Here is a 14754-nt window from a genome sequence, read left to right as displayed (position 1 = left end):
GTTATTTAAAAGACATTATCTTATTTTTTTTTCCTTTTATATTACTTTATGTGACTATTTTAAATATGTATACAATGTATACATTACTCTTTCACACACACCCCCGCCTAGCTCTCTCCGATTTCTATAAACTCCCCACAGTCCTTACAAGTCTCTCTTTCAAAACCATGACATTTGGTCTTATTTTGGTACAAATTTAGCTTAACCAGGGCCATCTGTGTGACCCTGGATTGGATACAGTCACCAGTAAGTCCACAAATGAAGAAGATTCTCCCTCTCTTAAATCTACCACAGCAAATAGTTCAGCACTGAGACATGGATCTCCTTTTGTTTTTCTGTGTCTGAAAGGTACATTGATCACATATACTGCATGTACAAATATATTATTAACTCAATTTGTTTCTCGTATCTATCTACTTCTTTGTGTCCTCTGACCCACATTTTCTCATAGGTTCCCCTGTCCTCTTCCCGCTTCCACCTGCCTCTGCCTCCCTGAGTGCTAGGATTACAGGTATGCACTACTGCGCCCAGCTTTTTTTTTAACTCATATTATTTTTTCTTGTTATTGAGCTACACGATAAACCTTTATAAATATTTGACTATTAGCTGCTTATTAGACATATGGTTTGTAAAAGAATTAACTCTTACAGAGTAATGTACAATTATGAATTTTCACATGCATGGTATCAGCAATTATTCATGAGAAGTAAATTAACTATAAGTTTACAGGTAAAAATAATCTGAGGCCCAGAAAAAAATTGGCTCATACAAATTTATATAACTACTTTTGTTAGATATCATGGTAGACATTCTACTGACAGTTGTTGTATTAAATAGCATTTGCCAAGGTCGTGTAACCTATAGCCCCATTTCTTCTCATGTATAACAATGATCTATTTTACTTTCAGTGGCACAGAACTTATTGATCCAGATAGTAAATAGAGTCTGCAAGTCTTCTTACATGATCCCTACATGAACAAATGTTCTTTTATGTTTTATAGATAGAAAATAATAAAATTCTAATTACAGATATGCTAAATTGATAAAATCTAGTTTCTTAAGTGTTTTTGTTTCTGCAGCAACATCTTGTAAATAAATGCATTACTATCTTAATTGATTAGTCTAAAATAGCTTTATGAATATGACATAGTTGGCAACATAAAAGCCTTATCTGCAGAGCTCATATAGACAGTCTAGTCATAGATCTTTAATATCATTCTCCCCTAAGAATGCTGGCAGTAGGGGGATTTGAAAGTAAGGACATTGAAAATCAACATACAATCATCTAATTATGTGATCCTTTCCAATTTTTTTTCTTTCAGGTAGATTATCTCAGAATCATCGAATTGACATTATCATTTACTAGAAACATAAAACATTAAACTTATATTCTCAACCATTTTAAGTGAGGAGTTCAGTAATCTAATATACACTCCCAATATTGTATAACAGGTCGCTAAAACTTTTATATCTTAAAACTGAAACTCTTAGCGGGGTGCAGTAGTGCATGTCTGTCATCCCAGAACTTGGGGAGGCAGAGGCAGGTCTCTGTGAATTCAAGGTCAGCCTATTCTACAAAGTGGGTCCAAGAAAAACTACACAGAAAAACCCTGTCTTAAAACAAAAAAAACCTTGAAACTTTCTAACCACAAGACACTATTTTTTTCCTCATCCATCCCCTTAGCAATAAGGAATTTGCTTGCCACCTTTTCTTTCTAAGAGTTTGAGTATTTTTACATACCTTACAGAAGTAAAATGATACAGTAGCTATATTTTTATTGCCAGATTGTTCTGATTGGTACAATGTTCTCAAGCTTCATCCACATCTTTTCATGTGGCAGGAATATTTCTTTTGCATTCACATGCATCGGTTATGTACTTCAGTATGAGACTTGCCTTAGTGATTCCATTGCTGTGATGAAACACCATCACCAAAAAATAAGCTGGGGAGTGGCAACGATTCAGCTTACACTTCCACATTACTGTACGGCAGTGAAGGAAGTGAGGACAGTAACTCACATGACAAGATCCTGGAGGCAGGAGCTGATGCAGAAGCCACGAAGGGGTGGTAATTGATGGCTTACTCCTCAAGGCTTGCTCAGCCTGCTTTCTTACAGAAAGAACCCAGGGATGATACAACCCACATGGGCTGGGCCCTCCCCCATCAATCACTAATTAAGAAAATGTCTTACAGCTGGACATTACGAAGACATTTTCTCAATTAAGGTCCGCTCCCTTCAGATTACTCTAGTTTGTGTGTCAAGTTGACATGAGACAAACCAGCACATCTTCAAATATACCTGTAACATACTTCGATCATATTAACTCCCTCTCTTTCCCTCTTATCCCTCTCTCCTCTGTTTCAGCTTCTCCATCCCCGAAGAGTCTCACTGTGTTTTTATGTCCTCTCCCTCGCAATACTCACTCCCTACACTTCAGATATGAGAAGAGCTGGTGCTTTTATTCACAAGTCTGATTCTCATGTTTTAAGCTATGATCTACAGTTTCATCTATTTTTTTGTACAAAGACATGATTTCATTCCTTTATGGCAGAATAAAATTCAGTTATGTATGTATATATTCCACATTTACTTTATACATTCATCCACTGATGAACACCTAGGCTAATTCTCTAGCTTGGCCTTGTGTATAATGAGTTGTAGATAGACTGCAATATAGATAGACATGCAGGTATTTCTCTAATGAGGTGACTGGTTCTCTTGACAATGTTCACAGAAGGGTTGTTTCCAGATCACATTAGAGTGCTGGATTAATTATTTAAGCGATACATGCATGGTTTCCCATGGTCTTTGGCTAATACATGTTCAATGCTGTACCAGCAGCAACTTTTGTTGTTATTTATTTCTTAATCTTAGCCGTTCTGATTGGATTGAGAAGAAATCCCAACAGAGGTTACTTACTTATGTACTTATTTTTTATGTGTATGATTGGGTGTTTTTTCTCTATGACTATCTATGCACGACATCCCACATGTATGCCTGGTGACCATAGAGACAAAAAGATTCCTGGTAGTTGGGAGTTAGAGATGGTTTTGAGCTGTCAGGTGGGTGCTAGGGATTGAACTATATCCTGTAGAAGAACAGCCGGTGTTAATTACCGAGCTCTCTCTCCAGTGCCATTGACAGAGCTTTGATTTTCATTCATTGCTTAGAGCTAAAGACATTAAATATCATCCCATGCATTGGCCAGTTATGCATCTTCATTGAAGAGTCTGTTGTTCATTTGACCATTTATCGACCAAATTATTTGCTCACTCGTCATTTAATCGTTTTAATTTTTTACATATTTTGCCTATTAATCTCTTGTTGAATCTAGGCTGTCTCTTGTCTCTAGAAATTGTTTGCTTTGCTCTATGTGTTTTTAAATTTTTACATAATCCCATTTATTAATGCTTACTTTAATTTCCTGAGCTACTGTAGTTAGAAAGGAATTCTCTATAGTTTTTTATATTGGGTTGTATCCCTTATCATTTCTTCTACTACTTTTAAAGTTTCAAGTCTAACATTAAGATATTTGGTCCATTTGAACCTAAGTGTTGAACAGAGTGTGAAATCAAGAGCTATACTTTAGTCTTGCACATGTGGATAGTTTTCCAACACTACTTCTTAAAGGGGCATTATCACCTGGTGTATGTTTTTGGAGCTTTTGTCAGGAATAAAATGACTTCAGCTGTCTTTGTCCAATCGGTAGGGACCTGGAACCTTCCAAATGGAGAACAGGGGTTGCTGTTTCTCTCAGGGGCAGTTCGAGTGCCCACGCCAGGATGTGAAAACGGCTTTCCACCGAGTGTTACAGTTCAGTTATTTTAGCCTGGTGGACGCTCTGGCATTCCAGAGCCTACGGTGATACCGCAGTGTTAACTGTTCTTGGTTAAGTTGGTTGTTGTGCTGAGAACAGCAGATATGCAAGCGGAAGCCCATGCCTGGTCTGTTTGCAGCTAAGACATAGACCTGGCGAGGCCAGGCCCAGCGCCCAGCGGTCTGAAGGGCAGGCCAGTGAGTCATGGCTCCGCCAAGGATAAATTATGAATTTCAGAGGGTCTTGAAAAAGCTTGTACCTTTATTCCTGTGAAATCAAGGGCGATATAAACCCTGAGCAGAGGAAGGGATTTCCAGGACAAATAAGTTTGATTTGCTGGGGTAAGTAGATCAGGGATACTTAGTGGTCCTATCACAAGAGGGAAACTATAGTACTTACCCTAAGGGTGAGGGGGAAGTACAGTTGAAGGTCACTGTTTAAGAGTAATCTTCTTAGCAGGGTAGGGCATGTCTAGAATTCCTAGATGCTTGATAGAGAAGTTTCCTTATCTGGAAGAGTCTGGCCTGTAACCTTCCCTGAGGGCTCTGTGATGCTCCTTGGAAGACCTGGGGTCACCCAAATCAGGGGAGACTTTTTGAACCCCGCTGAGATAAGGGAGTCTATCACCGCGGTCTGAGTGCCAATAAATGGCTATCCAGAATCTACGGACTTCAGCCTTATCCAGCAGAGCTTCACATTCAGCTGTGTTGGTTTAGTCCTAGATTTTTTTTTTCCTGTTCACTGGTCTACCAGTCCAGTTTTGTGCCTGTTCCTTGCTGCTTTCATTAGTAGGGCTCTTTGGGATAATTAGACATCAGGTTTTGTTAGATCTCCAGTATCATCCTTTCTACTCTAGATTACTTTGGCCATTGTGTAGGGTTTTGTGTTAACTTTGGGGACTGTTTCATTTCTATTTCCATGATGAATATCATTCTAATTTTGCTGAGAATTTTAGTGATTATGTAGAATGCTTTTGATCACAAATTCATTTTAACAATATTATATACTTCTGATCTGTCCTAGTTTTTAGCAGTAGTAATAGTATTAGAATGAGTATTATTGCTGTAATAAGTACCATATCAAAAGCAACTCCAGAAATAAAGGGTTATTTGGCTTACACTTCTATGCAAAGTCCATCATCAAGAGAAGCTGGAGCAGAAGCTCAAACAAGGAACCTAGAGACAGTAACTGTTAAATACCAGAGAGCAAAGCTGCTTACCGGTTTGATACACATGGCTTACTCAGCACGCTTTCTTACACAACCCAGGACCACCTGCCCAAGAGTATCACCAACTGTAAAGGGTCAATATTCAGTCAGGAAAACGATGCCACAGACTTCCCTACAGGCCAAGCTGATGGAGGCACTCCCCACTGCCCACTGGGGTTCCTTCTGACCAGATGACTCTAGGCTGTATAAAGTTGACGAAAACTAAGCTGCATGGTCTTCAACTTCTTTGATGTGTTACAGTTTTAAATAAATAACTGTTTAAAATAGATGGGTAATTTATGCCATTACTTTTTTGAAACCATTGTAAAATGTAATTAATTTCCTGAAATCCCCAATTAGTAATTATTGCTATGTTCAAAATTTACTGAATGTGTGTGTGTGTGTGTGTGTGTGTGTGACTTTCATATCCTGCTAAGTTATTGAAAGGGTTTATTAAATCTAAGAGTATTCTGATTAATTCTCTAGTCTTTTATATATAGTATCATGTCATCTACAAATTTTACTTTTTCCTTTTATTTTTGTGTTCCTTTTATTTCTTCTCCTTGCTCTATTGTTCTGTTAATATTACTAGCACTACATTTAATAAGATTCATGAGAGTGAACATGCTTGCCTCATTTCTGATCTTAGTAGAAATTATTTGTTTTTATTCATATCAACCATTGGTTTGTCATATATTCTTTGAGGTATGACCTTTCTATTCCTAGTTTCTTCAGGGCTTTTATTATAAAGAGATGTTGAATTCTGTGAAAGGGTTTTTTTTTTTTTTGCATCCATTCAATTATGATTTATATCCTCCATACTAACTTTTCCTGTACTACATTTATTAGTTTTTAGATATTGAACTATTGTTAAATTTGTGGTGTAAAAACAACTTGATAATAAACTATTGTCTTTTAATTCAACTATTGTTGAATTCTGCTCAGATGAATTTTACAGAAAAGTTTTATGTCTACTTTCATCAAGGAAATTGACCTAGTTTTCTAGTTCCTTTTTTTATTACAGTTGGTATTGTATCATCATCCCGTCATATTATCGTGAATACTAGCTTTAGAGGATAACTTTGGAAGCATCCCTTTGTTTCTTAACTTTTTAACGGAATGAGAGCAGAGTGAGTATATCGTCCATATCTGTGTACATTAGATGTTACCAGTGATACTTATTTTAATGTGGAGATTAAAAAAATGCTAAATAGCCCAATATATCTTGTAGAAAAATGACAGCTCTGAGGTTAAAAACATATTGAGTGTTGGTGAACCAAGATTCATAAAACAAACACTACTGGATATAAACATACAGAGAGGTTTAAACACAAAAACAACAAAGCATTGCAATAATCTATTATCAATGATAGCTACAAACAAACAACAAAGATTGGGGAAATCTGCCCTCTAGATCAAATAGATATGCCACATATCTAAAATATATTCCACTTAACAGTGGTAGAATATATTTTCTTCTTAGTAACCTTGAGACCTTTCCAAAGTTCAATACATAGATGTTAACAATCAATGGGTCACTAAATAAATTGTGGCAAACAAATAAAACCTCTTATATTCGATTAATGAAAATACTACATAGAATAACCAGTGAGGCATAAAGAATGTTGTTTTATGGAGTAAGGTTACAGCTATAAATGTCTACATTAAATTCCATGAATGTCAAATAAATAATAGTGTGTCTCATGATCTTAGAAAAAAATAAAAGCTAGCCAAATGGATAAGTGTATATAAATGTGTGACCTTTCAAAATTGGAACAAGAGGATATAAACTACATAAACAGATGTATAATTAAAAATAACATTGCAACAACAAGTCTCCCCACAAAGGTAACCTAAAGATTCAAAATGTGCTGTTTAATTCTCTGAGACCTATAAAGAACAAACACCAGTATTTCTCAATGTATAATTTGGTATCTCTGAAATGTATTAGTCAATTTTGTCTGTGTGATGTATCTATCAGTGAGAACAAGGTAGCAAATGTCCTATTTTTTTTATTTGGACTGACCTTTCTATTTGTGTCCAGTAGTGTTTATCTTATGAAATTGGGTTCACCAACATTAAATCAATTTTGAAATCAAGAAGTACCATGTTCTTTATTGATATACTTAATGTTTTTTTTAATTTTTTATTTTTTGTATTAGTTACAGTTTATTCACTTTGTATCCCAGTTGTAGCCCCTCCTTCATTCCCTCCCAATCCTACCCTCCCTTCTTCATCTCCTCCCATGCCCCTCTCCAAGACCTGGAGAGGACAGGAGCTCCACAAGGAGAGCAACAGAACCAAAATATCTGGGCACAGGGGTCTTTTCTGACACTGATACTCCAACCAAGGACCACTCATGGAGATAACCTAGAACCCCTGCTCAGATGTAGCCCATGGCAGCTCAGTGTCCAAGTGGGTACCCTAGTAAGGGGAACAGGGACTGTCTCTGACATGAATGCAGTGGCTAGATCTTTGATTGCCTCCTCCTGAGGAGAAAACAGCCTTGCCAGGCCACAGAGTAGGACAGTGAGGCCAGTTCTGATGAGACCTGATAAGCTAGGGTCAGATGGAAGGGGAGAAGAAATTAGGGAAACAACACCCTTCACAGTAGCCACAAATAACATAAAGTATCTTGGTGTGATTCTAACCAAGCGAGTGAAAGACCTGTTCAAAAAAACTTCCAGTCTCTGAAGAAAGAAACTGAAGAAAATATCAGAAGATGGAAAGATCTCCTGTGCTCATGGATTGGTAGTATTAACATAATAAGAATGGCCATCCTGCTAAAAGCAATCTACAGAGTCAATAAAATTCCCATCAAAATACCAACACAATTCTTTACAGAACTTGAAAGAAAAATTCTCAACTTCATATGGAAAAGCAAATAACCCAGAATTGCCAAAATGATCCTGCACTTCATGTTTTTTAAAGCAACACATTTACAAAAGGAATCATTGATAACATTTAATATATACATATGAAATCAAGGGGATATTCTTCTCATTCCCTAAAGCAAATAAACATTAAACTTTCCTCACGGCTCAACTGTATTAGGAAAAAAAAAAAGTTCCCCTTTAATATAAGAAAGGACAATAAAATGAGTAGATCTAAGCTGTATTTCTTTTCATCAAAAGGCATCGCCCCTTAACAGAGTGAAAATATATACTGTAGCCAGAAAAAAATATATAAAGAGAATGTGAATGAAAAATGTCCCCCATAGACTCATTTATTTAAATTTAGTCCCCAGTGAGTGGTGCTAAACTTATTAACCTGTAGGAGGTGAATATGTCCAAAAGGAAGGTGGTGAAGTTTGAGGGTTTATGGCCCAACCCATCTCCTGTTCTCTTTCTCTCTGTGTGTATTGGTGGCAGCTGCCAGCTCCTGCCTCCAAGATAGGCCTTAATGCCCTTGTGAACTTGCTCTGGACATGTCATCCAAAATAAACTGTTCTATAAGCTGTTTTGGTCATAGTATTCTATCACAGCAACATGAAAGTAAACCATTCAGAAGCTGGTACCAAGAGGTAGAGCTGTTGTTGGGAAGAAACTGACTATATTGTTTTTTGGAGGAGTTGGAGAAATTTGGAACTTTGCTGAATACTATTATCAGGGCTTAATGGGCCGTTCCAGTTGCATCCTGGAAGGCAATAGTGCTGAGGGTAATAAATACAGGATAGGCATGGCTCATGAGGTTTAGAGAGGAAACAGGACAAACAGTAACTAGGCTAGATGCTATTACTGTAATACTTCGGACAAGGAATCTGGCTGTATTCTGCTTTGCCCCAAGAATTTGCCTAGGGCTAATTTAAAATGTAATGGACTAATTTTGTTGGTGGATAAAATTTCAAGACAGCACAAAACATTGAGTCTGTGGTATGGCTAATACATATTGCTCTCATATAGGCCTACAGTAAAAAAAAAAAAAAAAAAAAAAAAAAAAAAAACAGTAGGAAAGAATAAATAAGGAATATGACACTTGGAGAGAGAGATTAAAAAAAACATTACAAAGCTCAATGTTGCAGACAAGTCACATAAAGAGATTAGGGACATTATGAAGAGGCCATTCGCTCTCAGTGGAATGAGAAGGATACCCTGAGGGCAAAACCCTACCCAGCTAACCTTCCAACCAGGAGAAGGAGAAAACCTAAAAGGTTCCCTGCTCCTAATAATCAATTTGTTTTCAAATAGAAAAGCTGTTGCCAGTGGACCAAATGTCTTAAACTGGCAGCCAAATTCAGCAGTGCCTTTCATGTGGCTTTGGAAGTATGAAAGATAACAAGACTAGGGGGATTTTGGATTTTTCCTCCACAGCTTCAGGGAGCTGGATGAGGCCAGACAACCTGTGGCAGAGTCCCTACAACCGGGCTCTGGAAGGTCCCTGGCTGAATTTATACCCTGAGAAGTAAGGTCCAGCCTGGGTTACCATAGACAACCAGTATGCTAGAGACCCCAAGGTCATGAAATAACTGCCAAGGCGGTCTGAGCACAGGAAACGGAACCTGCCTAAAGTAGTGTGTATGTTACGGCCATCAAAGCTGCAAGGGTGGTGTCATCTAAACCTTTCACACTGAAGCTCCAGGTACTGGGCTTGGAGATTCCGTACTTGCTTGATGTTTTACCTGCTGGGTTTCAGTTTTTTCTTTGGTCCAATCTTCTCTCACTTTGCCTATATTCATTTTTGGGGAATAAGAATGTTGATTCCATGCCATTGTGGGACTAGAGGAGATGAAGGAGGAACCTACAGCCGGGACACATAGTGAATAAATTGTAATACAAAGTGAACAAACTGTAACATAAATAAACACATAAATAAATAAATAAATAAATAAGTTGCAATTTATCTAGTCAGTTCTGTTACTTGAGATTTGGAAATTTAGACAAAGATAAGCAGAGCGACTTGCCCAAAAAACATTTAGGTAGTAAGTGTATAAAACACGAACCAGATCTCCTGAGTTTCAGGTCTGTCTGGCTCCTCCACCATGATTCTTCCCAATCTAATATGTTCCCTATAATCAAATTTCGCTCTAACTGGAGACCTCTGTGTTGTTAAGAGACCAAGCTTTTCGGCCCATTCACTGTAGTATTTACAAGGTATCCATTGGTGCCTTTATCACCAGTTCTAATTTCCAATGATAATAAGAATCTGTTTCAAGAGGGTTCCCAATTAATAGGACCAGGGACCATCTCTAACATGAACTCACGGGCTGGCTCTTGGATCACCTCCACCCAAGGGGAGCAGCCTGACCAGTCCACAGAGGAAGACAAAGTAGCCAGTCCTGATGAGACCTGATAGACTATGGTCAGATGGAAGGGGAGGAAGACCTCCCCTATAATTGGACTGGGGGAGGGGCACAGGAGAAGAGAGAGGGTGGGATTGGGAGGGCCTTGAGGAGGGGGCTATAGCTGGGATACAATGTGAATAAACTGTAATTAGTAAAATAAAATAAAATTTAAAAAAAAGAATCTGTTTCTACTAGAAAAAAATAGAAGTAGCTACTATATATATATTGGGGGGGAGTGTGGGCATTCCTGGCAAAGGACCATTAGGGCTCACAGCCTGGGGCAGCTTTGGCTAACTATGGAAGTAGTCAGATAGGTGGGACCTGGTAACCTTACATTGGAGAGTCCACCCAGAGACAGACAGCCAATGGCAGGCTCAGAGATGGTGTGAAGGAACCTGATTGCTTGCCCAAAGCTATATAACCTGCTCTCTCTTCTTGAATAAAGGACCCTGCAGCTGCTTGCCCTCAGTTTGCATTCCCCTGACTCCCAGTATCTGTGTGGTGACTCTGTGCCTCTCACCCCCCTCACTCTGAACCCCCTGTCCTCACTCAAGGGCTGGACCCTTGGGTCGAGGACCAACAAAGAAGCATTTACCTATATCTCTGATAAAATACCCAGAGCATTAACTACTTGACAGTTATTAAAGTCCTGCAGTCCATACACAATAGGTAATTTCTCATTTTAAGAAACCATTTCATTTGCCTGAGGTCACATAACTACTTACTAAGATAAGATTCAAATTCTACCAGATGTGGATGGCCAGTCTTTTGATAGTGTGATATAACTTTGTTATCTACAAAATTCAGGGTTCAGAACAATGCAACTGAGTTAGCAAAAGAAAATAACTCATGTTTTAAGTTAGTTTATAATTTTGTGGTAGGCCACATTAACGGCCATGCTGGGGCAAATACGATCCACAGATTCCTAGTTGGACACATAGGACAATAAAGACTTGACTGCAAATTATTTGGGGGGGGGGGAGCTTTCTTTTTTCTCACACTGTCTTTTAGATATTTTGGAGGCTACAATGACTTTTCAATGATTTCGCATACCTTTTCTCAAGATATTCCATTCTGTTCCTCCTCCCCCATTATTTAAATTCAAGACATTGTGATTAAACATACTCTATCCATCTGTCTTGATTGTCATCCCTAATACCCCTACTGTTGACCTTAAACCATTCTCAGTTTACTTAGTAACCAACACCTGCCCATTCTTTTATGTTCTCCTTTTCCCCAGGAATTGATTAAACATTCTCCTATTTTTCTCACCAGAACTCTGGAATATTACATCTCTAACCTTTATATTTTACTTAGCAAATTTATTTAAACACAGGACATAACCCTTCAAAATGTTCCCAATTGTCTTAAATTGCTCAGAGAACATAGAGACACAAAATTAAGGAAGAGAAACACACTAAAATGTAAAATATTTCTTCATCAATACAATCCTAGTGTTCACTATGATGCCTTTACTTTTTCATCCAAATTTGAATAAAAATACCACATCAGGAATATGTCAAAGATACAATTCATCTCAACAAAATCATAAACCTACTGTTTGCAGTAGTAAGTAAGTAGTAAGTTTGTTTATACTCCAGGTCTTATTAAAATCTCATAATTCTCCTATAAGGAAAAAGGAACAGATGGGTTAGAATTTAAGTGGCATAGATGGGCTGGAAGGGCTTCTCAGTTATGTGTCCAGAGTATTTTTAATTCCTCCACCCGACAAACTGGAACATTTGCTTCCCACTTAAGCTCGAAGACTTCATCTTCAGGAAGAAGAAATACAAGTATCTTTGTGTCCCAAGTTTGTTGTTATCTTCCTTTCTTAGTTTTTAAAATATTTGTTTTAGAGTGTCATACATGTACGTAGTCTTGACAACATTTCTGATCCCCCCATGTTGCCGCCAATCTCTCTTACATTCAAGGACCTTTCTTCCCTAATTATCATCATACACACATGTGTATGTGTGTACGTGTGTATCATGTATGTGTGCACGAAGCCTAATGAGTCCATTTAGTATTGTTTTTATGTGCTTGTGTTTCACACTGACCACTGGGTATAGAGAACCTGCATAATCCCTAAAGAAAACAGGTTCTCCCTCGCTTAGTAGCCACTGATTGCCCCAAAGCTCTTCATCCGGGGTGGAGCCAAGTGAAATACATTGTAGTGTCCATTAGTGTAGTCATTATGTAGATCTCAGTTCCTAGAGGCGAGCCTAAATTTCAAATTTTCCTAAAACTAATATAATTCTCAACTGTATTTTAAACACAGAATCTTATACACACAAGTAAGCGCAGTGCTCAGTTTTCATGGAAGGAGTTTTCTTTCACCACAGATAGAAGCTATTACAGAGATCCACAACTGGTCAAAATGCAGAGGATAAGTACTTATTCGATATATCAATACCTAAGACACAGGGACCATCACAGAGAAGGACAGAGGAGGGTAGTAAGACCCAGAAAACCGAGACACTGACTGTTATAAAGTATCTTAGAGACTAACGTTTATTGTCTAACGAGGCATGAGTCCACAGCCACACTCCATTGTGTCTTCAGAGAAAGGCAGTATCATCACCATGTCACATGGCTTCCTCTCCTGGACACAAATTCAGTATTTTATTAATGTCTTGAATAGTTTAAGTGACACGATACATAGGAAACAATTTCTTTTTCAAGAGAAGTAAACCATCTTACAAATGTTTGCGTCATCACCAGCAACTTATTAAATCGACCGCAACAAAACAGAAATCCCCACAATGAAATCTATTACTACTCAATGATGACACACATTCAGCGTCAGCTGAGCAAAGATGAGGACCAGGCCAAAGGTCAATATTATGTTGTACATTTTCTTCTATCTGAAGCCCTCTGGAAAACCGTACCTCTAGGAAACAGGACACATTGTATGCACTAAGTATAGCAACAAAGATAACAACACTTACACATGTTTTCTCCTCAGTTTCATTCTCAAAACACTGGTTTTCCTTATTTTGCTCAATGTATGAAGCATTCTCCTTTGGTCCACTGCAACCTGTAAGCTAAATAAATAAATAAATATTTAAAGATCAATGTGTACTTTCTGCAATGCAGATTAAATGTTTTTCAAATTTTTATTACACACCTTAAAATACCTAAGACCTGAATAAATGTTATTAGCTATTGTTTTTGTCAATTTTAGAATACAGATGTATTACTTAAACAATTTTTATATTGTTCCTGTGAAGAAAACACAAAATGGGATACAGTCAAGTTGTTTTTTTATTTGTTTTTAATTTTAAAGCATTCCCACCAGAGAATGTTGAAATTGGACTATTCCAAAGTAAAGTTATGACCTGGTTAAAAATTGAGCATGGTTAACAAGCAGATGAAGACAGGAGACTTGATTTTATCTTAACTGTATGAAGAGCTCGTGAATCTGGAGGAAGGACCTTGAAAAGAGCTAGAGGGAGGAAAGGGGGGATGGAAATGATATAAAAGTATAAAAGTCTATAATAATGCAAAACTCTACTAAAAAAGAAATATTGGGCTCAGTGCAACGAAGAGATTTAGAGTTTCCTTTGTGTCTAAATCATGGAGCTCCTTCCTCAACACGGGCTTAGTCTATTGTGGTGGATGTGTAGCTACATTTGTGTGTGATGAAAATTCCCAGCAGCAGTGCTGGGGCCCAGCTCAGTCACTAAATTTTGTCAGTGCATGATTTACACCCACTAAATGCTTGAACTCACAGCAGTTTTGACAGCATGTACAAGCCCTGAACATGCTCCAGCCAGACAAAATTCAAGCATGGAATGGAGAAGATGGACCCATGACCCCGCCACTAGCATGCAAAGTGACACAATCCCTTATGAAATCTCATACATATATCCGTAATACAACCAGTCAGTATCTTTTTATTTTTTTTTGAGATTTATTTCTTTTATGTGTAAGTGCTCTATCTGCACGTACACCTGTGTGCCAGAAGGGGGCATCAGATCCGAGGGTAGATAGCTTTGAGCCACCACGTGGTTGCTGGGACTTGAACTCAGGACCTTTGGGAAAGCAGACAGTGCCCTTATCTGCTAAGCCATCTCCCAAGCCTCGTCAGTCAGTATCTTGATTCCAGTGAGCCTCATCACTTGGTGGGATCGTTGATATGAGTTATGTAATCAGATCGGTGGTCCCAATTTATTTTGAAGTTCATGGCCTGCAGAGGGGAGCCTTTATCTACTACTCTGTAGAGTGCCAGTTTCATGGCAATGATAATTATGGGGGACCTTGGTGGGTTACAAGCTTTAGAGACACATTTTTTAACGTAAGTACCACCATGGCACTCAAAAATGAGAGCAAATCTGTCTTGCTTATAGTTGCAGAGATATCTTGTCCTCCCTACCTGTCTCTCATTATCCCTGTCCCTCATTTTTCACTGACCCCAAATTTAAGAATGAGCAAGACTAAAGGAGCA

At 38.1% G+C, this 14754-nt stretch overlaps 1 protein-coding gene across 8 annotated transcripts in view; it reads right to left on the bottom strand.

Annotated features, from left to right (window-relative positions):
• Dlg2 (discs large MAGUK scaffold protein 2) overlaps positions 1-14754 on the bottom strand; it is a 1917798-nt gene that overhangs the window by 1522072 nt on the left and 380972 nt on the right. For all 8 annotated transcript variants that reach the window (XM_060367555.1, XM_060367549.1, XM_060367550.1 and 5 more), the window contains exon 4: positions 13256-13351. In XM_060367555.1, coding sequence (XP_060223538.1) covers positions 13256-13351 — 96 coding nt within the window. The remainder of the gene's footprint in view (positions 1-13255; positions 13352-14754) is intronic.

This window comes from Meriones unguiculatus, chromosome 14, assembly GCF_030254825.1.
Source record: "Meriones unguiculatus strain TT.TT164.6M chromosome 14, Bangor_MerUng_6.1, whole genome shotgun sequence".
NCBI lineage: Eukaryota > Metazoa > Chordata > Mammalia > Rodentia > Muridae > Meriones > Meriones unguiculatus.
This window is presented reverse-complemented; position numbering and strand designations above follow the sequence as displayed.